We start from the raw sequence: 27,702 nt of genomic DNA, 5'->3' as shown, positions 1-27,702 counted from the left end.
CAGCCCTTCCGGCCTGACCCACCTACACCGTACACCCCGAGTCCCCTTCCCCGTCTGGCTAAGCAGGACAGCCGCCCCGTCTTCACCAGCCCCACTCCAGCCATGGTGGCAGCGCCTACTCAGCCCCAGTCCAGGGAAGGACCCTGGAGCCTGGAGTCAGAGCCCCCTGCACTTCACATCACAGCTCCTCTACCTCCAGGGCCCAGTATGGCAATGCCCACCCCAGGCCCAGCAGAGAGGCCCAATACTACACCCCCTAGCAGGGCATGGACTCCGACCCGAGAAGGTCCTGGAGACATAGGCAGGCCCTGGGCTCAAGAGGTCATGTCGCAGACCACAGGGCTTGGGATTGAGGGGACCATCACCACCTCTACGGCTTCAGGGGACGATGAGGAGGCCACCACCACCAGCACCATCATCACCACCACCATCACCACAGTCCAGCCACCAGGTCAGCTACTTGATGGCTTGCAGATCTAGAGATGGGAATGGGGGAGCTGAGGGGCCCCTGAATTCCTCCCTCTCTTTCACTGTGCTGGCCTGCCTTGCCCTTGGGAACCAGACAGACCCAGGTTCAAATCCTGATTGGAAGCAGCTACAGCAGACCTTAGAAATTTTATCTCACCTCCCTGAGCCTCATCTGTAAAATGGCAATAAGAAGACCTACCTCACTGAGCCACTGCAAGAACTGAGATAAGATTGCACACAGTAGGTGCTCGAGAGAAAGTGGTCCCCTGCTTTTAACAGGGTAATAGACCTCCCAAGGGGTGAGCTTCACCACACACGCGCACGCACACACAAACACACACAGGTCAGCCATAGTTGGATCCACTTTGCCAGAGCTGGGTTTAGCCTTATGTCTCCTCCTGCCTCCCAGGCCCTTGTAGCTGGAATTTCTCAGGCCCAGAGGGCGCTCTGGACTCCCCCACGGCCCCCAGCTCACCCCTTGATGGCGGCCTGGACTGTTTCTACTACATCTCCGTCTATCCTGGCTACGGTGTGGAAATCAAGGTGAGTGACCTGGATTCGGCAGGGGCAGAACTGGGGCTAGTGTGTTATCTTTCCGGAAAGGTGCTGGCCATGGGGGTGGGGGGGATGGGTAGAGATGTGCAGGGTCATCAGTTGGACAGGGACCTAGGGCCAGGGCTGGGCAGTGGGCCTAAAACATGGTTGGATTCTGCCCTGCGCCTCAGGGAGTGAAGAGGCTCCTGCTCCCGCGCAGCAGTGCCTGGGCTGAGAGGGGCTGCTGGAGAAGCACGTGTGCCTGTCCTCTTTCCCCAAGGGTTTAATCAGGAGCTCAGGAGAGCCTGAGGAGGGGCTCCAGCCTCGATGGGCACGAGATTGGGTGAGTGTCTGAATCCATGCGTCTGAGTCGAAAGAACTCAGGGTGGCCTTGTTAGACCTGTGAGAGCCGTGGGGCCTCACTCACTCATATATTCACTCCCTCATGTATTCACTTACTCTTTCCCTTCAGCAAATACTCCCTGAGTAGCTCCTCTGGGCCAGGCCCTGTGCTGGCTCCTGGGATGCAGAGGTGGGAAGACAGACATGGCCGCAGCATCAAAGGTGACCAGCTGCTGGGAGAGCCAGACCTAGCACCCAGCCCCATGCCCCCTACCTTCCTATCTCATCCCTCCCTTGGCATTAAGCCTCCCTCTTAATCCCCAAACCTGAACCTGCAGGTCCTCGTGGCTGTTCCACAGGCTCCACCACCTCCACAGGCCCCAAACCCAACTCTTCCTTTTTGTTCCCCCAAACCTGCTTGCCACCCCACTCCTGTCCTCAGAGGCTGACCCCAACCAGCCAGAAACCTAGAGCAGGGCCACCACGGTGCATTGTAGATGGCATCCCTGGAGCTGTGTGACCAGAGGCACCTTGGCCCTTCCCTCTCCCTGTTCCACCATCTCCCTGATGCCCAAGTTCTATCACCATGACGCTCCCCCAGACTCAGATCTACCTGCTTCTCCCCCTCTATCCCAACCCCCACGTGGTTCAGCCTCTGTCATCCCTCCCCTGATGCTGTAGCGGATGCCTCACTGGTCACTCCACTCACGCTTGCCCCCATTACCATCCTCCACCCACACTGCAGTCATTTTTCTCAAATGAAATCGATCCTACCTCCCACGTCTCCCCCAAGGGCCTCTAAATCAAGGCCAGCGCCTCTGGGCCCGTCTCTAGCCACTTCTTCCCTTGTTCTCTACTCCTGCTTTGCACTAAACAGCTTTCAGCTAAGGGAATGGGTCAAGCGCACTTTCCCCACAAGCCCCAATTTCACCTACTGGTCCCTTTGCATGGAAGAGTCATCCTCCTATCGCCTCCCCTAGGACTCAACCCTGGCATCACTTTTTCTGGGAATTCTCTCCTGATCCCCAAAGCCTGGGGCATCCCCCATCCTCGCTCATCACGCTGTCTCCTATGGGTCTGTTTATAGCTGTCACCTCCCCAGCTAGACTGTAAGCTCCTTGAGGGGTGCCTCTGTGTACACGGCCCAGACTGGGTTCTCCATGGGCTGACTGAATGAATGGACAAATGAATGGAGGTAGGAAGGAATGAGGTGACATTTAATGTGACTCTGGAGACTGAATGCAGGTGGAGAGGAGAGGCATTCAACCCGGTTGAGGGAATCAGGGCGGTGACTGAGGAGCACAGGGAAGGGGCAGAGGAGGAGTCCCGGGAAGAGAACAGCTCTGCCTATCCCCCCTTCCCGGCCTGCTCTGCACGCATCCCACAGCCCCTGGATCTGGGCCTAGAGCTAGCTCATCTGTCCTGGGGCAGCACCCTCAGCCCTGCCCTCTGGGGATGTCAGGTCCAGGTCTCTGAGCCAGGCCCTGCGGAGGGGGACGTTCTCCCAGCACTGGTGGGCCCCTCCCCTTCTTTCTGTAACTGTTCGCTCCTGTTCTGTCAAGTCCTGTGCCCCTCGCTCTGGTCTGACTGGGAGGGTAATTAGGAACAGCCACCCCCCTCCCCCCAAGCCATTAGCACTCAGTGCCGCTTAATTAAGGTAATTAATGTAAAATCATCACCTAATGAGTGGTGGCACTGGCTGTGGCTCACCAGGTGGAAGGCACCAGCTGCAGGTGTGGGGAAGGGGGTGGGAGGGGGCAGATGCCAGGCTGGCTGCCCCTCTGCAGGCCTGGCCTGGTTCTACCTGTCCCCCAAGCCTACCATCCCCACTGACGCCCACTAGGCCAGGCCGGGCCCAGTCCTGGTTCTCTCCACAATGAGGCAAGATGCTGCCTCTGCCTGCCCTGGCCCTGGCCCAGGCACAAGCCCCACCCTGGATACCCGCCCCCCCTCACGTAAGCCCCCGGAAGCCCTGTGTCTGTTGTCTGGTTCTGCCACATTTTTTTCATCAAATTCAAAAGCTGTTACCAGGCAACCTTGAGAGGAAGACCTGCCATAGCCCTGGATTGCTGTCAGGAAACGTAGCAGGCAGATGCTGGCCCCGCCCTCTACCGTACCACCACTGGGCAGAGTCCTTGGGGACCCTGTCGGCCCTGATGGCCTGAGAGCACCTGAGGCCATGGCAGGGAGGGCTGGGTGGGGAGGGACAGAATCATCCAGGGCTGAAGCAGGATTTAAGGTTCTTCCATGGCCGGTTCCAGCAACCTCTGCTCCTATCTAAGCCTCCTGGCCACACCACACAGGCCACTTGGGGACCTAAAGAATTAATGACACTGCCGACCAATACCCAATGGGTAGTTGAAAAACTGAGGCCATGAAGGAAAGGGAATTGCCCAAGGTCACTCCGTTAATCATTAACTAATGTTTTGTTTTTTTAATTAATTAATTTATTTATTTATGTTTGGCTGCATTGGGTCTTCGTTGCTGCATGTGGGCTTTCTCTAGTTGCGGCGAGCGGGGACTACTCTTTGTTGCAGTGCGCGGGCTTCTCATTGTGGCTTCTCTTATTGCGGAGCATAGGCTCTAGGTGCGCAGGCTTCAGTAGTTGTGGTGCGCGGGCTTCAGTAATTGTGGCTCACGGGCTCCAGAGCTCAGGCTCAGTAGTTGTGGCGCACGGGCTTAGTTGCTCCGCGGCATGTGGGATCCTCCCAGACCAGGGCTCGAACCTGTGTCCCCTGCATTGGCAGGCGGATTCTTAACCACTGCGCCACCAAGGAAGCCCTAACTAATGCTTTTTGATGAGTGAATTTGTTCCACAAGTACAGATTGAGCAATTACTATGTGCCAGGGTCTGTACTGGGCGCCGGAGACATGGCTCTTCACAGTTAGTGAGGGAGACAGAAATCATAAATGATGACCAAAAAAAAAAAAAGATGACCACAGAATGTGCAGTGCTGTTGGGGATAAGAGTGGGAGGCACAGAGGACCGTAGGAATTCCAGGATAGGGCACACTCCACCATCGGGGGGCCAGGGGGGGTCAGAGAAGGCTCCCCGGAGGTGATGATACCTGCTCTGAAGCCTGAAGGATGAGAGGCCAGCAGCCAAGCCTCGGCTGGAAAGCAGCAGGTAAGGCAGACTGGCCCTTGAAGGCTGCCCAGGCAGTTTTGAACAGGTGACTTTATTGCCTAGGAGCAGGAGGTGGGCTTAATGGCTTCTGGATTGCACTCCTGCCAGAGGCTAGGCCTGAGTGCAGTGCCCTCCTGCCCAGGGCTGGCAGCTGGGCCAGGCCATGCTGTGCACTGGGGGCAAGACAGATGAGACAGCTGGAACGCCCAGGAGGCTGCCCACTGCTCCTTCAGGCTTGGGGAAAGCTTGTGGCTTCTTCCCATCATGGGTAAGCCCCTGCCTGCCCTTCCGTGAATTCACAGGGATGGCTCAGGGTAGGCGGAAGGGATGGAATCCAGGCAAGGGGGACTGGAGGAACCATGGGAGGAGAGGAACTTTTTTTGTTTTCTGTTTTGGCCACACCACGCGGCTTGTGGGATCCTAGTTCCCCAACCAGGGATCGAACCTGAGTCCCCTGCATTGGAAGTGCGGAGTCTTAACCAATGGACCACCAGAGAAGTCCGGAACATCTTAAAGACCCACAAATCACACTCCTGTGCAGGTCAGCCTGACACCATGCTGAACCCCTGCCATGTGACCACAGCTCTGACTAAAGCCTGGGCCCCTGGGCGAGACCCTCTCAATTCCCTCTTTGTGAGGAACAGCCTCAGGGGTTCCAGAATCCCTAACAGCCCATGTCTCCATGGCTTAGACCACAGCCCCTCATAACCTGCTTCATCCCTGGCCCCCACCCCCCTTCAGGATGCTGCAGCTATCTGTGCCTTCTGAGGCTGAGGGTCTGGGCTGCCTGTAGGAAGAAGGCCAGGGCCAGCCCTCTATGATGGGAAGAGGCTTGCCTATTTCAGCTGGGGATTGGGCACTGGGCTAGGCTCTTTTCAGAGAGATCCAGAGAAGACCCTTCAGGATGGGTGGGCATGAGCCCCATGGCCCATGAGGGTCCCATTTCCTCTCCAGGCAGCCAGCTCCCCGGAGAGCTCCAGGCCTTTCTGGGCCTGGCTCATGTCTCTCACTGTGCTTGGCATTCCAAGAGCCTTCCCATTGCCAGCCCCATCTTGGCTTGGCTGCTCTCTGTACCATCTGGAGCCTGGACACAGCTGCCCACAGTCCCTGCCCTAGTGCCCCAGATGGCCCCATTGGAACACTGCTCTCCCATGCCAGGCCAGCTGCCAGTTTGATAACCGGAACACCCTACCCTTCTAGGCCAGGTCAGGGCCAGGCCTGATATGGACGCAGGAGTAGGGTGGTGGGTCAGGAGGGGTGAGATTTCTCAGCAACCTCCTCTTTCTTGGCTCCTGGAAGGCTTATCTGAGGGGGGGGGGGTCACAAGGGAGCAAACAGGTCTAGCCCCATGGATTTAGGCCCCTCTTCCCCTCCCTAAAGCAGACCCTACCCCATAAGTGTTTGTAGACAAGCATCAGTTAAGACAATAGCATAGAAGCTGTCACATAGAGCACAGAAACTGAAAGTGGGGTTCCAATCCTGGTCCTGCAGCGCATCTCTCAGTCACTGGGCTAAGCCCCTGGCCTTCTCTGGGCCTGTTTCCCTTTCTGTTAAAGGAGGTTGAACCAGATGATGCAAAAGGCTCCTCCCAGCCAGTCCCTCTGAGTCTGGCTCTTTTTCTGGGTGGGAAGCTCCCTCAGAACTCAGAATGGACAGTGGCATCTCAGGCCTTTGACCCTGTTTCCTGCTTCCTAGCAGCTCAGAATCTGGGCTAGGGAGAGGGTGGCTCCCAGGTACAGTGCCTCCCAGGCAGAGCCCTGGCAGACCTGAGGTGAGGTGGGTCCACAGCCTGGGTGGGGCCCAGGTCTCTCCAAAAAAGGGAAAGAGGACTGCTCATGCTGCGCCCACTCTGTGCTGAGCCCCATACAGGCGGGATCTAACTTAACCCTTACAACCCCATGAGGTAGGTGTGATTATCTCATTTCACAGATGAAACTGGGGTTCAGAGATGTCATGTGACTTGCCCAAGGACCTATCAACTAGTCGATGATGGAGCTGGGAGTTGATCCCAGGACTCAAGAGTCCCTGTTCTTCCTCCTGGCCCAGAAGATTGGCCTGTTCCAGAAAGAGAGTTCAGTTGGGAACAGTTGGAGAACTCCATCCCCAACCGCTTTTCTCAGCCCAGCCCCGCCTGCTCCTCTAGGAACCCGATCTGGAATTCTCCCAGTTTCGGGGGGAGAGGCCTGGGATGCTTGCATGAAGACAAAGCACTGGACCAGGAATCAGGAGTCCTGGCCTGGAGTCCTGGCTTTGCCTTGGATTTACAGTGTGACCCAAAGAGGAGCTCTCAACTTCTCTGATTACGAGGTTCCCTTCTCTATAGACTGGAGGTAAACACAGCCTGCCCCTGCCTCCCTTATTGAGGTTTTGTGAGGTCTGAGAGGATAATGGGTGTGAAAGAGCTTTGAAAACTGTAAAGGATCTCATGGGAAGAATTGTGATTCTACTACTGTTGGAGTGAGGGAGCACATGTATGTGTGGGCATGTGTGCCAGGTCATGTGTTTGAGGGAGTTGTGTGCATGCAGTGGGTTTATGTCAGAGTACACACACAGGTGCTGGTGATCAGGAGAGTGCAGTGGAGCAGGGGCCGTGGTCAGCTTCTGGGAGTGGGACTCAGGTACTGGGGGAGGGGCTTACACACAAGTCATCCCTGAGCTCATGGCCTGTGCAGGGTTGTACTAAGATGATTGTGTGCAAAGACTTGTGGCACCATCCTGTCTATGAGTTGCACCATTAGAGCATGTCCTGCAGACTGACTGGCAGCTTCCATGGGGACAGACAGGCCAGTCAAGGCTGATGGTCTGGGGTTGGCAGAGGGCAACCTGAATCCTCCCCACCTCCCATCCAGGAAGGAGTCAGCCCCCTCAAAGCAGCCATATTTCCTTCCTTGAACTGACCCCTGGTCTGCTGGCAGCTGGGCAATATTAGACAGCCCAGAGTCCTGTGGGAATTGTTCTTGGCTCCCTCTGCTTCTGTCTTCCCCGGCCTGATCCCCAGCTCCCCTCTTGTCACTGGCTAGGGGTGTGGGGAGACAGCCCTCGTGAGCAGAGCTGACATTTCAATCTGTCTCCTGAGCCCTTCAGATGCCTGCAAATTACATCAAGACTTCATCACCCCCCTTGTCTAACACCCAGCCCTGTCTGGCCCCTGTCAGGCCTGGCCCTCAAACAAGTGACAAATTACATCTGGCCACTGTGGCAGGCCTGCAAGTGGGTGCTTGAAACCCAAGGGACCAGCGCTGCATAGACAGCCATTGTGAGAATAGAGTACCTTCTGGATAAGAGCCCCAAGTAATCAGGCCTACTCCATTCCATGCTCTCATGGCAACCCCTGCCACGAGGCCAGCTTTGAGCGGCCCATGCCTTGCCCAGATCAGAGGGGGACAGAGGTCTCAGCTCCCAGTTTTCTCAGCTTTACGGGCTTCTGGGGGGAAAGATGGCTCAACATCTTGAAAAAAGCCCAGTGTGGCCAAAAACCACCTCCCTGCTAAACCTGGCGGACCTGGGACCCAGGAATAAAGATGTCTAGAAATCTGTCTGCAGGTGACACCCCCATGAGGTTAGGAGGGAGGGAGCTGCCTTTGCCTCCAGCAAGGCCAGGCTCTGCTACTTAACACCTGTGTGACGTTAGCCTCTCCCAGCCTCTGTTTACTTAAGGGGATTTTACCACCCACCTTACAGAATTCTGGTGAGGATGAAATAATATCTATAAATAGTACAAGGCTTGACACATTGTAGGTGCTCTGTGAATGGTAATTGTTGTTATTGCTGTTGCCACTGTTGCTGGCTAAAAAGCAGGGTCAGGAGCTGGAAGATAGGGGTCAAAAGGGTGTTTATGGGAACTAGGAAAAAATGCTAACTTCATGTCTACTTCTCTGCCTTCACTTCATTAGTAATTTCCCTGCAGTGATGTCCTCCCTTCCTCCTCCTCCTCCCAGGCTGGCCCTGCCCCCTTAAGGCGCTCTCAGACCCACCTGCTGCACGTGCTCTCCCTGAGCCTGCAACCCCTCCACTCCCCCCTAGAGGATTCCTGCTGCATGCATTCAGTCCCACTTAAGGCAGAATTATATGCTGCCTGGCATCTCTCGATAATTACAGATTCCACGTGTGTGAGTCTTGTTTGCCCAACTCTAGAATCACAGAATCTCCAAGTTTGAGGGGACCTCATCCAGCCTCCGCCTGCTGCAGGAATTCCCTGAGGAATGTCCCTGGCAGATGGTCCGGCAGCCTCCACCCAAATGTGCCCTGGAGGGGAGCTCCTTATGGAGAGGCTGCACATCTGCCCCAGCACCCTGCCTTGAGCCTTCTCTTCAGCCCCAAAGATCCCCTAGGCCTTTTCTCCCAGGCAGGGGAGTCTGCAGGGCACGTATGCTCTCAGCATCCACAGTCTGAGGGGGCCAGAGCCTAGCGCAGCTGTGTCCTTGGACCTGGCTGGGCTCAGCATCCTCTGTGCTTCTCAGTTTACAGAAATCTGCAAGGAATGTACCTCTAGAGACCCGCACATTCACCCTTTCCACACATCTTTATTGCAACTGGCCAGTGAAGAGGGCATTGTGACCCAAAATGCTACCTTTAGGCTTTAGAAGAGAGACAGACGGTAGAGAGGCCTGAAGTAAAGGAACTGACTGGCCTGGCTTGGGAGGCAGAGGATGGTGGCCCTGAGACCTGAATGAGCAGCTTCAGCAGGAGAGGAAAAACGGAAGGCATTCCCTGGGCAGGGTCCTGCATATGCAAATGCCCAGAGGAGGGGAGTGAGGCGTGGCCTGTGGCTGCAGTGAAGATAAGAGGCTGGCATAGCTGCTGAGGCCAACTGTGAGCTGGGAAGTTTGAACCTTTTCCTGTGGACAATCTGAAGTCACCAACAGGGTTTGGGTAGGAGAGAGACATGATCCAATCTGAGACAGCTGGGGCCAGGGAGATGCGTTGGGGATGGGAGGGGTGAAGGCCAGGTGAGGAACAGTGGCGGGGTTGGGGGGGGGGGAGGGTGGTAGGTAATCAGAGCCAAGATAGAGACAAAGGGATGGAGAGGAGGAATCAACTGAAATATTTGGGAGATAAGATTAGGAAGGATTTGGTGACTCACTGGATGCCACTTAACTAGCCCAGGCGGATAATCTGTGAAGGTCCTGCCTCAGAGCAACATAGTAAGGACCTTGGAAACCATGTAGATCAGTGCTTCGGAATCACCTTGTTAAAATGCAAAGGATGAGGACTTCCCTGTTGGCGCAGTGGTTAAGAACCCGCCTGCCAATCCGGGGGACACAGGTTCGAGCCCTGGCCGGGAAGATCCCACATGCCTCAGAGCAACTAAGCCCGTGCGCCACAGCTACTGAGCCTGCGCTGTAGAGCCCGTGTGCCACAACTACTGAAGCCCGTGCGCCTAGAGCCCGTGCTCCGCAACAAGAGAAGCCACCACAATGAGAAGCCCGCGCACCGCAACGAAGAGTAGCCCCCGCTCGCCGCAACCAGAGAAAGCCCGCGAGCAGCACCGAAGACCCAACACAGCCAAAAATTAATTAATTAATTAATTAATTTAAAAAAGAGAGAAAGAAAATCAGAGATATAAAAAAAAAAAATGCAAAGGATGACTTAGTAGATCTTAGGTGGGGTCTGAGCTTCTGCATTTCTAACAAGCTCCCCGGTGGTGCTGATGCTGCTGGCCGAGGGACCACGTTCTGAGTAGCAAAGATTCACACTAGGCACTTTATATGATGGAGAAAATGAAGCTCAGATAGTCGGCATACTTGTCCAAGATCACATGGTTAGGATTAGGTCCCAGACCTCTGGGCTCCCAATCCAGTGCTCCTTTACCAGGCCACACTAACACTTCCCCTCTGGGCAGAGTCTGTTGCTGTCCGATCCTTGTTTGACTGAATGAAGGCACGGAGCCCAGAGGATGCTCCAGGGATTGAAGGTCTAAGGGCGTTGGGGTGGTGGCAGAGGGGCCTGTGACAGCCAGAGGAAAGGACTGGAAAAAGAGGCCCAGAGAAGAGAGAACAGAAGGGTGGCTGGCACGTGGAGGGGTGTGGCATAAGGCTAGGCTGAGCAGTCAGCAGAGGCCAAGTTGGGCAGGGCCTCGAGGGCCACAGCAAGGAGTCTGGACTAGATACTATGGTCTTTGTGGGCTCACTGGAGAGCCACAGATGATTTAAATAAGGAAGCACCATGAGCAGCAACATATCAGGGCTATTCACTGGCTGCAGTTCAGAGAATATCGGTGTGGAGGGAGAAGTGGGTTAAGCCCCGCAGGCAGGGAGGCTGGCAGGAGGCCGCTGCGATGGTCTAGGTGAGCAATAACAGTGAGGACGGGGGAGGTAGCAGCGGGGATGAAGAGCAGTGAACAGAGTTGGGGGCCAGTTGACAGGAAGGAATGACGGATTTGATGTGGGGTATAAGGGAGGAGGAGAGATGCCAGTTTCTAATTTGGGCCTGCAGATGGATGGTAAGGTCATTCCCTGAGCTGGGGAGCCAGGGGAGCTGCCAGCTGGGGGAAGGGGGTGCTCAGTTTGAGGCAGGCTGGGTGTGAGATGCCCACAGAGGATGTTCAGGGGAAGCTGATGTTTAAGAGCCCACCTTGCTGGCCAGGCCCTCGGCGGACACCATCTAGTTCAACACACCAACTGCATCCCCACCTTACCGATGAGAAAACTGAGCCTAGAGCTATGAAGGGACAGGAAGCATTTGGTGTAGCTGAAAAGCTTTGGAAACAGACACGTTTACAAATCCCACTTGTGCTAATCTCTACGTGACCCAGGATAATTTACTTGATATCTCTGAACTTCAGGTCCCATTTCACAGGGTTACTGGGAAGGTAAAATGAGCTCTTCCTGCACTGAAGTGCCTAGCTCAGGGCCGGGGGCTCCAATGCCCAAGGGGCACTGAGGATTGGGCATGCCCCTGGCCTGCAGGAGCCTGAGGGCAGCAGGGCTCAATCAGCAAAAAGAAGCCTGACTCTTCTGCTTTGCTCTGTTTATTCTATGGACAGATCCAGAACATCAGCCTCCGAGAAGGGGAGACAGTAACTGTGGAGGGCCTCGGGGGACCTGACCCCTTGCCCCTGGCCAACGAGTCTTTCCTGCTGAGGGGCCACGTCATCCGCAGCCCCACCCACCAAGCGGCCCTGAGGTTCCAGAGCCTCCCACCACCTGCTGGGCCTGGCACCTTCCATTTTTACTACCAAGGTAGGCCTGGGTAGCTGAGGAAAAGACCAGCCCAGACTGCCTGCCCTCCTGGGGATCTCTGGTGCTGTTACAGCCTGGGGGAAACATGGAGAGACTAGTAACATACAACTCAGTTGCCCAGGGAAGCTCTGTACAACTGGAGGTGAGTATTGCCCATCTGATACCTCCAGGACCTTCGCTCCTCCACCTACCACCCTGCAGAGAACTGGTCTCAAAGGGGGACCGACACAGAATCAGGCAGCCCCAGGTGTGCCCATTGCCACTCATTCATTCATTCATTCAGTAAACTTTTCCTAGGCATCTGCTCCTTGCCAGGCCTGTGCTAGAGACTGGCAGTATTAAGATCCAGCCAAGTCCTTGCCCTCAAGGAGTTCAGAATGTCCTCGGGAGGCAGACACCTAACAGGCAGTAACAATAGAAGGCCTCTCCCCAAATGCAAGGGGGTCAAGGTCAAAGGGGCTTGATAGTGACCATCTAAAAGTCCTTAGCTACCAACCTGGCCTTCCTGAACTGCCTCACCCACCCTGGACCTGGCCATGTCCCAGTCAGCTCAGAACACCACTGGAAATAGGAGAGTGGCATGATGTAATAGGAAAATCACAGACTCAGGATATGGGCAGATCTATGTCTGAATCTCCTTCCCACTGGCTATTGACCTTGGACAAGTCATTTGACCTCTCTAACCCTCCTTTTCCTCTGTTGTAAAATGAGTCCAAAACACCTACTCCACAAAGTCATGGTAGGGATGAAACAAAATGGTGCATGTCAAGGGCTTAGCGCACATCCAGGAAGAAACCGGAACTATGTTAAAGAGCTAGTAGGATGGGAAAGGGAGGAAAAGGGGTTTGAGACTCTATCCCTCTCCCATCAGTATCCCTCCTGGCCCCTTCTTCCCCAGACAAAGTCTTCTTGATCCCTTGCACAGCTGTGACAAGGTAACCAGTTCAGACTGGGGAGTGCTAATGGGGAAATAATTGACATGAACAATTGGCTTGCATTGTCAGGGACCACTCTGCGGCCCTGCCGGGAGCCACGATCACTCCTCTGGAGATGGGGATGCTTGGACCTCCCCCCGCTAAGGAGTACTCACCCCTTTCTGGCCTCTCCACCTAAACTGGGGGAGCAATCTGGTGTGGCAACAGGGAGCCTGGTGGCCATCAGGGGCTGGCCAGGGGCTTGTCAGAGGCAAGGGGCCAGCTGAGGCAAGGGTGAGCGTCTAGGCAGCCCGACCAGCCTCCCTAACGGCTCATCAATCCTCCCTAGCGGCGGGCATAATTTCACACCACGGTAACCTTCTCTCTTGCTGCAAATTCCTTTGCACAAACCCCCAGACCTTCTCTCTGTTGGGCCAGACAAAGTTCGCTGAAAGGCAGCGAGTTGGAGGCCTGGCGAGGGGTGCAGACCCCAAGGAGGGGCTGGGAAAGCTGGCCCAGTCCTGCCTCTTTCTCAGTTCCCAGAAGCCCTCCCTCCTCGCCCAGTTTTTGTCAATGATCAGCTCTTTCCTTAATGAGTGTAATTCCCCTAATTATAGGCTGTAATTAGCCCTGATCCCAGAGATGGGAACAGGAGCGTGTGCTCATACGCGCGTCTCCCTGGGCTGGAGAAAGAGGGTGCCAGAAGAGGGGGTGAGGGGCCCTGTACCCACACCCCTGTCAGAGCTATCCAAGATAATGTTGGAGATCATAAGGTTGGGCCCTCATCTGCAGAACCAAGTTCCAACTCCCCTCCCACAGCCTCAGGCAGGGTGAGGAAGTAGAAGGCCCTGCCAGGCATCCCCCTCCTCCCTCCTGAATATTCCTGGCACTGGACTTGGCCCCAGAAACAGATGCCAGGGAGAAAATAGCTCAACAGATTGCAGTGATGCAGGCTCCCCGGGAACAGTCGTCATGGCAACAGGAGGAAGCTCGTCTTGAGAAGTGGCACTTTACCCACCATGGAGTCTGGGGGCTTCATTGTCCGCCCCCAGCCTCCTGCTCTCACCTCATCCCAGCCCAATTTCCTAATCTGTGAAATGGGGGACCTTCCTTCCCAGAACTGTGATAAGAACTCATGGGGAAGATGGAAGTACAAGTGCTGAGCATGACGTCTGGCTCATAACCTAGACTGCCCTCAGTGTCACTCCCCCCTCCATTCTGGGTAGAATGTCCCATCCCATCCCAGCCTGGGGTTTCTCCCCAGATCATTGTGAGTGGCCGCCCTGAACAACCACCCAGGACAGCCTTGGTTATTACTCTCAGGTTTCTCTGACTCCTGAGCCCAGGTTTCTACTTCATGTGGGAAAGCAGGTGGGAAAGAGGAGATATAAAGCAGTGGGCTCTAGAGCCAGGAGTTTCAAGCACCCACTCTACCACTTACTGGCTGTGTGGTCAGGGCAAGTCCCTCAGTCTCTCCGAACCTTAGTTTTCCTCACCTGAAGGTGAGTTAATCAGCCCTAACTTCCTCCTAAGCATGTTGTAGACATCAAGTAAGAAGAGTATGAAGGCACTTTAGAAGCTGGAAGGTGCATGCAGATGTGAGGTGCTTTTATTAATCAAAATTACAAACAATAACAGCAAGCTGGTGTGTGCAGTATTTGTTCTGTGCCAGACAATGCACATATATCCTCTCACTTAACCTCTCATGTAACAACATTGGATGCAAACTCCAAATGGGTGGGTAAACAAGGAAACTGAGGCACAGAGAAGTTATGCAACTTGCCCAAAGTGGCACAGCAAGTAGGGGAGCCTGTATTCAAACCCAGGTAGTCTGACCTCAGAGCCCACCTCCTCAGCACTGCCCCGTACTGACTACCAATCACAAGCAATCACTCATTGGCCATTCTTTTAAGAACTCTGTGAGAGAGGGATGAGTAGGAATCATCTCCCCCTTTCACAGACCTAGTAACTAAGACCAGGACAGGTGAAAATCACAAAACTTGTGTCTGGACCCTCGTCTGCCCAGAGGCAGCCCTTTCTTATATTCATACAAAGGCACACAGAGGCTTGTAGAGTCCCTGCCTGGACCTTTCTTCCCGTCCACCTAGTACCATCAGTAAGGGTGGGCCTCCTCCACCCCGAGACCCAGGAGTGGTTCCTCAGTCTAGACGGTCCTCAGCTCTCCCACCACCTCCGAGGGTTTGCAGACTATAGCTCAGACTCTTCACTCAGCCCCTCTCCTTGACCACCTCTCAGACCCAAGCCCTGACCCCTATTTTTAGCTAAGGCCCCAGCTTGGCACTGGATTGGGATTGGCCGGGTTTTTAAATAGGATTTGCTGCCACCATTCGGTCATACCTGGTATGACGGTTCTAAAAGTTACCAAGTTTCCCAGGGCAACGTGTCCCTCCCACAACTTCCTTGAAGGCGTGTCCTGCCTCGCCACCCTCGACCCGTCCTGTTTTTGAAAAGTCCACAGCCCTTGCCATCAAGCTTTTTAGCATTTCTCAGTGAATACTGGGAAAGCTTTTACTGTCTCTGAGTTAAGTGTTTCCTGCTGTAATTCATATTTGTCCCCTACAGGAAACATAATATCAGTACTTTACATCAGTATAGGCTTTTCTCTATTTCAAGTTCTTTCACATCTACAAGTCATTCAATAAACATTTCTTGGTTCCAGGGATACCAAGCTGAATAAAATACTATCTCATTTATTCTCACAATATCCCTGTAAGTGGGCTGGCATTTTGAACCTCATTTAACAAATGAGGAAACTAGGACACAGAAAGGCGAAGTAACTTGCCTAAAGTGTCAGAAAGCTTGGACCAGAACCCAAGGCTCCAACATCCACCTCTGTGCTTGCTCCAGTAACCAGCCCAGGCTGCCGGAAATATCACTGGCACCTTCTGGGGAGGGGGTCAGAGTCTCTTCTGGAATTCCTGATGCTTCCTCTGACACCTCAAGGCAGGCTGGGGCAGGCCCCTTTTGCCCTGGCTATGACTCAGCCCACTCAACACACACACACACACACACACACACACACACACACACACACACACATCACCCATATCACCCATTCTCTCTCTGCAGCCTATCTCCTGAGCTGCCACTTTCCCCGACGTCCAGCTTATGGAGCTGTGACTGTCACCAGCCTCCACCCAGGAGGTAGTGCCCGCTTCCACTGTGCCACTGGCTACCAGCTGAAGGGTGCCAGGCTCCTTACCTGTCTCAACGCCACCCAGCCCTTATGGGATTCTCAGGAGCCTGTCTGCATTGGTGAGTAGCCCCAGGGGACTCAGTGCTGAACAGGGGAGTGAGGTGGGGGGCTCATTCCTGCTCTCTGTTGCTGTCTGGCACCTTCATTTGCTCTCCATCAGGAAGCCAGAAAATGGCCACACGCATCAGTAGCATTCACCCAACCTGCACTTATTGAGCACTTACTGTGTGGAGGCACCACAGGTATACAGAGCAGAATTAAACAGGGACTGTGCCTTCAAGGAGCCCACAGTTCCAGGAAATGGGAGTGAAAGAAAGTACATGGGTCACCAACTTCCAGAGCAGGAAGTTAAAAGTACCAATGAAGAGGGAATTCCCTGGCGGTCCAGTGGTTAGGACTCAGTGCTTTCACTGCTGTGGACCCACGTTCGATCCCTGGTTGGGGAACTAAGATCCAGCAAGCTGCACAGTCAAAAAAAAAAAAAAAAAAAGTACCCATAAAGAGGCAGAGTGACCTGGGATGGGGGAAAGCAATCATTCTTAGCTGGGTACTTAGGAGGCTTCCTAGGGGAAGTAAGCATTGAAGGTTTGACATTTCTTTTTTTTTTTTTTTTTTTAATGAGTGTTGAGTTGTATTAACTATTCATACAGCTGTTATTTAGATGATCATATGATTTTTCCTTTGATCTGTTGATGTGGTAAATTATAGTAACTGATTTTTAAAATTTATTTATTTATTTTTGGCTGCGTTGGGTCTTCATTGATGCATGTGGGCTTTCTCTAGTTGCGGCGAGCGGGGGCTACTCTTTGTTGCGGTGCGCGGGCTTCTCATTGCTGTGGCTTCTCGTTGCAGAGCACGGGCTCTAGGCGTGCGGGCTTCAGTAGTTGTGGCACGTGGGCTCAGTAGTTGTGGCGCGCAGGCTCAGTAGTTGTGGCGCACGGGCTTAGTTGCTCCGTGGCATGTGGGATCTTCCCAGACCAGGGCTCGAACCTGTGACCCCTGCATTGGCAGGCAGATTCTTAACCACTGTGCCACCAGGGAAGTCCCTGGACATTTCAGTGGAGGGAACAATGTGGGCAGTGACACAGAGGTGAGAAGGTGAGGGAGCATTTAGGGACACAGAAAACAGTCAGGTTTGGCTGAGGCCTGAGACATGTGGAGGGGGCAGTGGGAGGACCTTGAATGTTAGGCCAAGACACTGGGTGGGGAGCTGTTGAAGTTTTGTGAGATGGGGAGGGAGGGGCTCAGAACTATTCCTCAGGAGAGACAGCCGGGTGGTGTCTGGAGGCTAGGCAGCCAGCCAGGCAAGAGGGTTTGAACTTAGACAATGACTTTGGGAATGAAGAGGAGGGAAGTGTTTCCAGAGTCACTGATGAGGGAATGGGGGGAAGGAGGAGACTCCCAGGTTCTGGCCCTGGGTGATCAGGGAGTCTGAGATTGCTGCCAGTGGAGTGGGGCTTGTTGGCAGAAGGGAGATGGAATGTTTAGTTTGCAGCGTGAAAGGCAGCTTGGGTTTTTGATACTTATTTCATTCTATAAACTCTTTCTAGGTGCCAGGCATAAGCAGAGGTGAATAAGCCAGACACGGGCTCTGCCCTCAAGGAGCTCTCTGTATGGTGGGAAGACTGGAAAGCAGCTCAGGAAGTTCAGTGCAGATGGAGCTGTGATGGGGGGGAACTCAGGGCACAGTGGGGATCCAAGGGAGCGAGCGCTTCTCCAAAATGAGGAAGGAGACAAGGAAAGCGTCCCAAGGAGAAGGCAGGGAAGGATGACAAGCATGTTAGAGCTCAGGGAAGTGGAGTGGATTCCTGGAACAGCACCTGCAAAGATGCGGAGGCATGAAGCAGCACACTGTAGTGAGGACATCGTGAGGTGCGCTTGAAGAAGAGGGTGTACGGGGAAGGGCTGAAGCTGAGTCAAGAGAGGGTGGTTTATAAAGGGCTTGAATACCCTCTTGAGCCTGAACTTTATCCTGAGGGTAATAGGGAGCCACTGAGGAATTTAAGTGAAGGATGGGGCATGATCAGATTTGAAGGGCAGTTCCATTCTGAGACCAAGCAGAAAGGTGAGTCTGCCCTCTCTGCAAAGAAGCAGAGAAGAAACTCACCACAACTCCTTCCCCGGGAGCTTTATTAGGTTAAAATATTCTGCAGTCTTGAACACTTGGAGACAAAGGCACTGGGTCTTGGCCATGGCAGCCTGGTCTCTGAGAGCTGGCAGGGTCCAGAGCTGTGTGTCCAGAAGAGGAAAGCACTGCCTGAAACCAGCCACACTCCTGTTGCCTGAGACCCCTTCTCTGGCCCCATTTAACTGCCAGGAGCCTGTGGCCAAGTAACTCCGCAGCCCTCAGTGATGGGGATGGGAGAGCTGCTAAGCCTCTGCTTAGGAAGAGAGGACGGTCCCAGGCCAGAGGGACCAGTGCTGGAAAGGCCCTAAGGGGTCAGCCCAGAAATGACAGTGGTAGTGAAGCTGTTTCAGACAGCGTTCAAGACTATGGCCTGGCTAGCAATGCCTGCTAAGGGCACAAGATTTGGAGGTGGATGGCATGCATACCAGGTGTTTGTCATCCCTGATCTAGTCCTACTCTCTTTTTTAATATCCATTCACTCATTTTATTCAACAAACATTGAATACCAACTCTGTGCCTGGCCTGAAAAGACTTGGCCCCTGCCCAGGGGGGCCTAGGTAAGGGACATATCCAATAATAACTGGTTTAGGAAAGTGGCATGAGGTAGAGACAGCAGATGTACCCAAGAAGGTTGGATATACCCTGCAGCAGATATACCCTGGTAAGGGGTATTAATAAAGTTCACCTGGGCGGGAGGAAATCAGGGAAGGCCTCCCAGAGGAGTCAGCAGAGAGGGTAAGTGACTTACCCAGGGCTACACAGCTAGGCAATGGAAGATCTACGTTAGTCAAGGGAGTTGCACATGAAGAATCCCAGAGGTGTGAAAGGTTAGGAGGTCAGCTGCCTGGAGCTGCAGGGTCACAGGGGCAAAGGATTGACCTTCAGGGCCATGAAAGCAAGCTCCCTGCTGCCCTGTGCAGAAGGTACAGAGCTGGGATGGGCAGAGAGGCTTGTTAGGCTGTCTAGGATCCCACAGGCCAGCCCAGCCCACCATCCCACCCCTGTCTCGCAGCTTCCTGCGGTGGAGTGATCCGCAATGCCACCACGGGCCGTATCGTCTCTCCTGGCTTCCCGGGCAACTACAGCATCAACCTCACCTGCCACTGGCTGCTTGAGGCTCCCGAGGGCCAGCGGCTGCACCTGCACTTTGAGAAGGTTTCCCTGGCAGAGGATGACGACAGGTGAGGGGGTATCCTGGTGGGATAGCAGTGCCTGGCCTGGTAATACCCTGCTGGAGGGATGGTACCCAAGCCTGGGGCCTCACCCCACTCAACTCAGCGACCAGCCATGCAGCTGCCGCTCTCCTGGCCCAGGCTCATCATCCGCAATGGGGACAATGTGGAGGCCCCGCCCGTGTATGATTCCTACGAGGTGGAGTACCTGCCCATTGAGGGCCTGCTCAGCTCCGGCCGACACTTCTTTGTGGAGCTCAGTACTGACAGCAGTGGGGCGGCTGCAGGCATGGCCCTGCGCTATGAGGGTGAGCCTGCTGGAACCTAACTGGGGGTGGGGGTCTTGAGCCTGGGGTCTCTTCTCACACCCTCCCCCTCTGCCTCCATTCCATCATCACGCCTTCCAACTCAGCCCTTGCTCACCTGCCACCCAGGTCCCCTCTCCCTACCCCTCTCCTGAAGTCCAGGATTCTACTCCATCTTTTCAGGAGACCCCTGCCTGGACCCAGGGCCTCTGGTCCAAGAGAATGAATTCTCTAGAGTTTGAAGAACAAAAATGGCCCCAACCCTTAGGGAAGGAGAATTGCTGCAAGAGACATTCTAGCACCACTCATGCATGCATATGTTAATTATTCAAAAAACATTTATTGAGCACCCTCTGTGTACTAAGCACAAACTAGGCACTGGGAATACAATGGTAATCAAGATGGCCTCCTGAGCACAATCGGGATGGATAATCTGGGCTGTCCCTGCCCTCTGCTCCAAACCTCAGACATACACCTGCAGTCAGGAAGAGAAAGGCCTTGGGGAGGGAAGTAGGCGGACAACTGCCCCCTGTGTTTGCTCTAGTCGAGGCTGAGCTGGGCTGGGCCCTGTGGTTTGCAGCCTTCCAGCAAGGCCATTGCTATGAGCCCTTTGTCAAATACGGCAACTTCAGCAGCAGCGCACCCTCCTACCCTGTGGGCACCACCGTGGAGTTCAGCTGCGACCCTGGCTACACCCTGGAGCAGGGCTCCATCATCATTGAGTGCGTTGACCCTCATGACCCCCAATGGAATGAGACAGAGCCCGCCTGCCGAGGTCAGTAGGCACCAGTAGATGGGCCTGCCAGGGCAGGGAGCAGGGTGGGCACCAGGGAGCCAGCCACGGGGCCTGGGACCACAGCGGCCCTCTGACATGTGTGATTCAAGCTTCCCCCTGAGGAGGAGGTGGGGGGCTCCGAGCAGTGGGTAGGCACTCCTGTGGGCCGGTGGCAGCTCCAGGACATACCACTGGGGGGAACGCGGAGGGGACGCGCCTCCTCTGCCTTCCAGCTGTGTGCAGTGGGGAGATCACAGACTCGGCCGGCGTGGTGCTCTCCCCCAACTGGCCAGAGCCCTACGGCCGTGGGCAGGACTGCATCTGGGGCGTGCATGTGGAGGAAGACAAGCGCATCATGCTGGACGTCCGAGTGTGAGTGCCCACTGGGCTCGGCCAAGCTACCTCCTGAGCTCTGGGGACATCTCTCACCCAGCCCGTCATGGGGTCCCCAGGCCCAGCCTCCCTGACAGTCCTCCTCCACAGGCTGCGCATAGGCCCTGGTGACGTGCTTACCTTCTACGATGGGGATGACCTGACAGCCCGGGTGCTGGGCCAGTACTCTGGGCCCCGTGGCCACTTCAAGCTCTTTACCTCCATGGCCGACGTCACCATACAGTTCCAGTCGGACCCCGGGGCCTCAGTGCTGGGCTACCAGCAGGGCTTTGTCATCCACTTCTTTGGTGAGCTTGCCCCTGCCCCACCCTGCTGCCTGGGGGAAAAGGGATGCCAGGATGCAGACCCCGAACCATGGCAAGTCAGAGAGTCCAGGGCAATGAGGAGCCTGAGCGCTCTTATCTGATGAGGGAAAGCTGGGAAACTCCAGGTATCACCTTCAGGAAGCTAATCTTGTTCTCCATCTTCCCTGAGGGCCCAGTGAGAGGAAGCAAGCCTCCGTTGCAGCAAGAGGGATTTGGGTAGACAGCAGGAAGAACTTCGTAACAGAAATAGGGAACCGAGGAAAGGTGTTCGTTTCTACCTTTCTAACAATCTTTGACAGAAATGACAGTTTTCCCCACCCTACCCAATCCCTCTCTCAGGACTGAGGAATTGGCCAACATACTTCTGGAAGTAAGGCCAAAGCTTAGGTGACAACCCTGGAATCTAGGAGACAGAACAATGCCAGGGACAGGCAAGGAGGGGCCCTTGAGCAGGAAGGCATGAATCGCTGAGCCCGCCTAGACCAGGCTAGGCCCAGGACAAACTGGCAGGAGCCGGAGTGCCCTTGGGGTCAGGGAGGCTAGCACAGTCCCTGTGGTGCTGCTGACGGCCTGCATCTTGCTGCCCCCAGAGGTGCCCCGTAATGACACGTGTCCGGAGCTGCCTGAGATCCCCAATGGCTGGAAGAGCCCGTCGCAGCCTGAGCTGGTCCACGGCACTGTTGTCACTTACCAGTGCTATCCTGGCTACCAGGTGGTGGGATCCAGTGTCCTCATGTGCCAGTGGGACCTGACCTGGAGTGAGGACCTGCCCTCCTGCCAGAGGGGTGAGTGTACCTGTTCCCCATATTCTCCCCAGCGCAACCTGCAAGCCTCTCTCCTGGATTCTGACCCAGACTCCAGCCATTATTAGCTGGTATTCATAGCCTCAATTTCCTCATCTGTGAAATGGGATAATACTTTCTCATAGGGTCATCCGCCAAGTACTCCAAGTATTTCGTTCCTGGTATATGGCCAATCAGTATTTGTTGACTCTGATGGACGGGAAGGGGCAAATGAGGAGATACACCAGCAAAATGGTAGGGGCAAATAAATAGGGGTGGAGCCATATGCCATGAAGATGTTGGCTGACTTGGAACAAAGCCAGCGTGGACTGGCTTTTGCTGAGTTCTACTTGGGCTACTTCCCCCCATCACCCCCCACCCATAGTGACTTCCTGCCATGACCCTGGGGATGTGGAGCACAGCCGACGCCTCATATCTAGCCCCAAGTTTCCCGTGGGGGCCACCGTGCAGTACATCTGTGACCAGGGTTTTGTGCTGACGGGTAGTGCCATCCTCACCTGCCATGACCGCCAAGCCAGCAGCCCCAAGTGGAGCGACCGGCCCCCCAAATGTCTCCGTAAGTCTCAAATGAGGAGGATGGGAAGATGCTGCCTCTGGAGGCTAGGAGCCTGGCACCCTCACTGGGCTCTGCCTGCTTTGCAGTGGAACATCTCAAGCCGTGCCATGGCCTCAGCGCCCCCGAGAATGGTGCCCGCAGTCCTGAGAAGCAGCTGCACCCAGCAGGGGCTACTATCCACTTCTCATGTGCCCCTGGCTACGTGCTGAAGGGCCAGGCCAGCATTAAGTGTGTGCCCGGACACCCCTCACATTGGAGTGACCCCCCACCCATCTGTAGGGCTGGTGAGTGCCCTGCCACCCCCGGAACCTCTGCCTGGCCCGTAGGGCTGCTCTGGCAAAGATGTCAAGTGCTGAGAACCAGAACCCCCTGCCCATGCCCCCTTCATGTTATTCTTGGTCTCCCCAGTCTCTGCCAGATCCGTCTGACCTGGTGACACCAAGACAAATTCTGGGATGGGCTCTCCTTGGACAAATCCTTCCCATGATCAGCCCACTCCCTACCTTAGTGGTTTGGTTCTTTGGGCTCATCCACTGCCCTTGGCCCTCCCCTCTTGTTCCAGCCTCTCTGGATGGCTTCTACAGCGGCCGCAGCCTGGATGGTGAGCCCCCAACCTTGAGGGCCAGGGAAATAATCTCCCTGCCCCTAGTTCTCACAGCTCCCAGGCCATGGGTTCTCTGAGGAGGGAGGGCAGAGAAAGAGAGAGGTCTGGGACTAGCGGGGCAAAAAGCTCCTTCCCTGCCCCCAGCCAGCTAGAGGGAGCTGGTGGCTGGATGCCCCTGGGCAGAGGTGAGGGGATGTGGGATCCAGGCCTCTGCCCCAATCCCATCCTCTGTGCTTTCAGTTGCCAAGGCGCCTGCTGCCTCCAGCACCCTGGATGCTGCTCACATTGCAGCTGCCATCTTCTTGCCGCTGGTGGCAATGGCGCTCTTGGTGGGAGGTGTGTACCTCTACTTCTCCAGGTGAGTCTGGCTTCCCTTCCTGCCCTGCACCCCTGACTCACTCCTGCCCAGCACTCCTGACTCACAGGCTTCTCTGCCGCACAGGCTCCAGGGGAAAAGCCCCCTGCAGCTGCCCCGAACACGACCCCGCCCTTATGACCGCATCACCGTGGAGTCAGCATTTGACAATCCGACTTACGAGACTGGAGTAAGTACCCAGGCCAGGCCTGACACCCTAATCAGGACCCAATCCTATGCTCCCTTGGGCAGGTACCCCTGAGGGTCCTGCCAAGCCCTCTCTCTCTTTTCCTTTCCCTTGGGAAGGTGGATTATGGACTGGCGAACATTTTACAAGTTTCCAACTCCCAGCAGTCTCTTTCCTTTGCAGGAGACGAGAGAATATGAAGTCTCCATCTAGGTGGGGCGGCCTGGGGAAGCCGGCTCAGCCCTGCATCACAGCCCAGCAGCAGGGCTCCCAGCTTCCTGCTGTCCCTCCACCTCCTGTACATACCACCTGGGAAGAGATGCCACCAATCCCTCAAGAATTTGTGCTCTTCCCGCCTGCAATGCCCACTAGGGCCTGTTTTCTTGGTATCACTGCCCACTTAGGGCCCCTCCTTGGGTCCAAGTCAGGGGCATCTGCCTCTAGGCAGAACACAGCTGGGGCACAGGCATCAAGAACCAGCATTCTCCTGACTCTCCCTGGACCTCCAGCCTGGAATTCACAGGCAGAGCGGGAGCACCTTTCTCCATGTGACCACCATCCAGCCCTGGCATGTAGCACCCTGCAGCAGGGTTAACTTGACAGTGGCGGAAACTGTGCCAGGGTGCTCCTCACGGGGCCATCACCAGTGGCCAAAACTGCTCTCAACAGTGACCTCTGGGTAGTCTTGACATGCTGACATCAGCCCCCTCGGCGGGGGGGGGGTCTCTAGTCTTTCTCTAAGGCCCCGGGAATGATCAGTTCTGCCTTCTGTCCCTTCCTGGGGGAGGCAATAATTCTAAGGGATCCTAAGGGGTTTAGGGACTCTACCCCAAGCTCAGGTTGGGCTTCCCTAGGCCACACCACTCATGCTCCACACCAAAGCAGGACACCCCGCTGCTCCCCTGGCAGCCCTGCACCCTGAAGAGAGGGAGACCTTCCCCTGATGTCAGCCTGGCTGTTAAAAACATCCTCTTTCCCACTAGCCCCTCCTCCAACCCCAGCCCCCTGTCAGCCTTCCCTCCTGGCCACTGCGTTTTGGGATAAGGGGAGTGGGCAGGTATATTCTGGAGAGGAGCAGAGGTCCAAGGGTCCAGGAATTTGGCATGGAACAGGGGGTCAGAGCGTCCCAGGGAGAGGCCCAGAAGCTGGCTGCAGGCCACTTTGTACATGTAATGTATTATATGGCGTCTGGGCTCCAGCCAGAGAACAATCTTCTATTTCTGTTGTTTCCTTATTAAAATGGTGTTTTTGAAAAAAACCAAGCAATGGCCTGGTGGATGGTACTTTCTTGGAGGGAAGGAAGGTGGAAGATAAATGGGATGTGGACTTTAGGACCAGAAGGCATGCTGGACCTACCAACTGATCATCTCCAGATTTTATCAAAACCCAGTCATGGGAATTCCCTGGCGGTCCAGTGGTTGGGGCACAGCACTTTCAATGTGGTGGCCTGGGTTCAATCCCTGCAGGGAACTAAGATCCTGCAAGCTGCGCGGCACAGCCAAAAAAAATACAACAACAACAACAGAAAAAAAGTCACATGCCAGTGCTTCAGGGACTACTGTCCCAACAAGGTCAGTGCAACAGATGGCATGTGAAATGAGAGGTCCCAATTGCTGGTGCCACAGGGGTATGGGAGCCCAGGAACCCAAATGCTCATCAATCCCAATGCTTCATTTCCTCCTCTTTGCTAGGTCCAGAACTGCAGGCTGGCACATTCCCAAGCCTGTCCTCTAAGCCACTGTATTGCTGAAAAAGCCCAGGAAGCCTGACGCCTCTCTTCTTTCGCTTCCTTCCAGCTAGCAAGGCTTAGGAAATTGGAATAGGAATCAGAGACTGAACCCCTGAACATGAGGCTCTAGTCTGTCTTGTCCTCAGAGAACATCCAGACTGTCAGGCGCAGAGGCAATGCAGCATAGGGGCCTGGCTCCTATTTTAACAAAAGCTGTATCCATGGACTCCAGAAAGAGGTGACTGAAGTGGACGTGCTTAAGTTTGCCATGTTTGGTCCCTCCCAGCCTCTATGCCCCTTCCCTATGGCCCCCAGCACCTCCTGAGATGTGTTTAGCCAGCCTTGGTCCCCATTATACATCCATGCTTAGAGGTATGCTCTGCATGGCTGCTCTCCAGAGTAAGAGCAAGAGGGAGGCAACAGGGAGTTAAGGGCACTCAGAAGCCAGATGACACAAAATCTCTGATGGAAATAGTAGCAGCAACCAGAACTTCTACAGTCATCCAGCGGGGATGTCTTGACCACTCATGGCTGCCCACCTCCTGGTTCTACCACAAGCCACCTTGAAGGATGGAGAGGCTCCAGTCTATGCAGGATGCAGTGCCTAAATTAGCCACAAGAGGTCACTTCCGAAGGCATCTGTAACCCACCTGCTCTCTCTCAATCCCCCTGGAACAGCCAGGGCTGGAGCTCTCCAAGGTGGCACCAACTACTGGCCCCACTGGGCTGACCTCATCCTCCAAGTTCTGAGAGGAAGGTTTGTGGAGTGATTAGTTCCCCTGGCACTTGTCAACAGAGCCAAGTATTATTTCCCTCTTTAGCCCATTAATGCCTATTCTGTTCTCAACAGCAATGATGGTGTTGATCAGAGCAAAGCCTGGCTCTTTGGACATGTGCCAATGGCTTACTTTTCTGCCCCATAACACCTTCAGGCTGACACAGCAACACAGCTGGGCGCTGAGCAGTAGGAAGGACGCCAGTGGGAGAGGGCACATTATGTATCCATTTCTGAGGGTCTGTGGCATGAAATACAGCCTAAGAAGAGATGAGGTCCGGCCACTTCCATACTTCTAGCTCTGCCCTCCTCTCTCTGAGGGCCACATCTCTGGCCCATAGCCACTAAGATTTCTTGTTTGCTGAGGCTGGTAGAGGGCAGAGAGGGCCGATCTACATGATATACTCCCCTGCTTGATCAATAAGGCCCAGGACTTTATCGTTCTTCCCAGGCAACAACAGGATCATTAGGAAAGTCAGAAAAACGGAAACCTAAGACCACACACCGACATCCCCACCCTATCCAATCATCCTCCTTACTCTCCCCAAAAAAGCAGCAACTCGTCACAGGCAGTTAGACAGTATCCTAGCCTGGGAATCAAGAAAGCTGTTTGATTCCTGTTTCATTCACTGCTCTTCTTTGTGCATCTGGAAGTGAGGAGATTAAGAGAGATGGTTTTTAAGCCCTTTCCAGTTTTAGGCTTCTGAGAATGCTAAGTACACCTTAACATCAAAAGTGAGCCAGGACACAGCTACCTGGTAACAACGCCAACTAAACGCCTAGTGTCAGGCACAATGATGCCACTCCCTTCTCCACCGCTTCATCTACATTCAGGCAGAGATAACTGGCAGTCTCTGAAGATGGTACCAAGGGCAGGGGCGGGCGCCGTGGAGAGCGTGAAGCCCCGCCCAGAATTCGAGGTGCGGCGTTTCAGATTACAAATCCCAGCATGCAGCACGGCAGCTCTGAAAAGTATCTCTTTCCGGCAGGCAAATCACTCTTCCCCGAGTCCATGCTACCGTCCACAGCATCGCATGCACACGGAACTACGGCCCCCATAACCCACCAGCGCCACCGCGATTCTTGCTCCCAGGATGCAATGCGCTCCCGTTCGCCCTTTGGACCCTTTGCGCATTGCAAACTGGGAGTTGAAGTCCACTGTAGGCAGGTAGCTGGGCGTTGTCCGCTTTACAAACTCTTCGCTTTTGGCTTCCTCTTGGAAAGCAATTCTCAGGGACAGTGATCAAGAGAGGGTAGTAACGGGCAGGTTGACCTCTCCTTTCATCACCATGAAAGGCAGGAATGCTCAGGCTAAAATTTACTGCTGGGAGCGGGAGGGAAGAGGGAACAGCAGCCATCCAACCCGACACCAAAAGCATCGTTTTCCGTCGCGATGGCTTTTCTTTTCTCTTTACCAATATGGCGCCTGGTCCAGCCACACCTGACGCTGGAACCAAAAAGTCCAGTACAACATCCCTAGGAGTACTTGCTGTCACCGACAGCCTACCAGCTCTAGCCAACACCACACTTTGCTCCTTTCTGTTCATGCCTGAGGACTCCAAGGACATGGTAGTTTATATCCCACTACCAAAATGGCGAAAGGAGAAGCATTCTCGTTAGGGCCTTCAGGTGACAATACGCCTGCGCGGAGCCGGCCGTGTTGCTGTGGGGCGGGAGGGGAGCATCCTCAACACGCCTGCGCGAGAACAGAGTAGTCTTGGTCTATACTCAAACACCAATGGATGAAGAATCCCCATGTTCCTGCGGCTGCGCTATGACCCTGAGGAGCTCTCCCAGGCGCCTGCGCGAGACCTCAAGTCCCGCCCTTTTCT

General features: G+C 54.7%; 1 protein-coding gene across 2 annotated transcripts; it reads left to right on the top strand.

The window, feature by feature from the left end:
* SEZ6 (seizure related 6 homolog) lies at positions 1 to 23,579 on the top strand. Of its 2 annotated transcripts, none has more exons than XM_068530855.1 (16): positions 1 to 451; positions 878 to 1,011; positions 11,457 to 11,652; positions 15,657 to 15,842; positions 18,924 to 19,092; positions 19,225 to 19,391; positions 19,969 to 20,163; positions 20,397 to 20,535; positions 20,647 to 20,843; positions 21,452 to 21,646; positions 22,029 to 22,220; positions 22,307 to 22,504; positions 22,783 to 22,821; positions 23,065 to 23,182; positions 23,267 to 23,369; positions 23,550 to 23,579. In XM_068530855.1, the coding sequence occupies exons 1-16, from the start codon at positions 103 to 105 to the stop codon at positions 23,577 to 23,579; spliced, it is 2,607 nt and encodes an 868-aa protein (XP_068386956.1). In that variant the 5' UTR covers positions 1 to 102. The 2 variants fall into 2 exon arrangements, with proteins under 2 accessions (XP_068386956.1, XP_068386955.1); XM_068530854.1 differs by having other exon boundaries at positions 23,534 to 23,566.
* The last annotated feature ends 4,123 nt before the right edge of the window (positions 23,580 to 27,702 follow it).

This window comes from Eschrichtius robustus, chromosome 20 (genome assembly GCF_028021215.1).
Source record: "Eschrichtius robustus isolate mEscRob2 chromosome 20, mEscRob2.pri, whole genome shotgun sequence".
In the NCBI taxonomy this organism is placed as follows: Eukaryota; Metazoa; Chordata; class Mammalia; order Artiodactyla; family Eschrichtiidae; genus Eschrichtius; species Eschrichtius robustus.
Note: the sequence above shows the minus strand (reverse complement) of the source record. Positions and strands in the feature narration are given on the sequence as shown.

What these genes read in the sequence shown, in the direction of transcription:
- SEZ6 (XM_068530854.1), top strand. Translation starts at nt 103, where the DNA reads ATGGTGGCAGCGCCTACTCAGCCCCAGTCCAGGGAAGGACCCTGGAGC. An exon ending in CCGGCCCCCCAAATGTCTCC is followed by an intron (nt 22,221 to 22,306) that starts GTAAGTCTCAAA and finishes CCTGCTTTGCAG; the next exon opens with TGGAACATCTCAAGCCGTGC. An exon ending in CAGCGGCCGCAGCCTGGATG is followed by an intron (nt 22,822 to 23,064) that starts GTGAGCCCCCAA and finishes CTGTGCTTTCAG; the next exon opens with TTGCCAAGGCGCCTGCTGCC.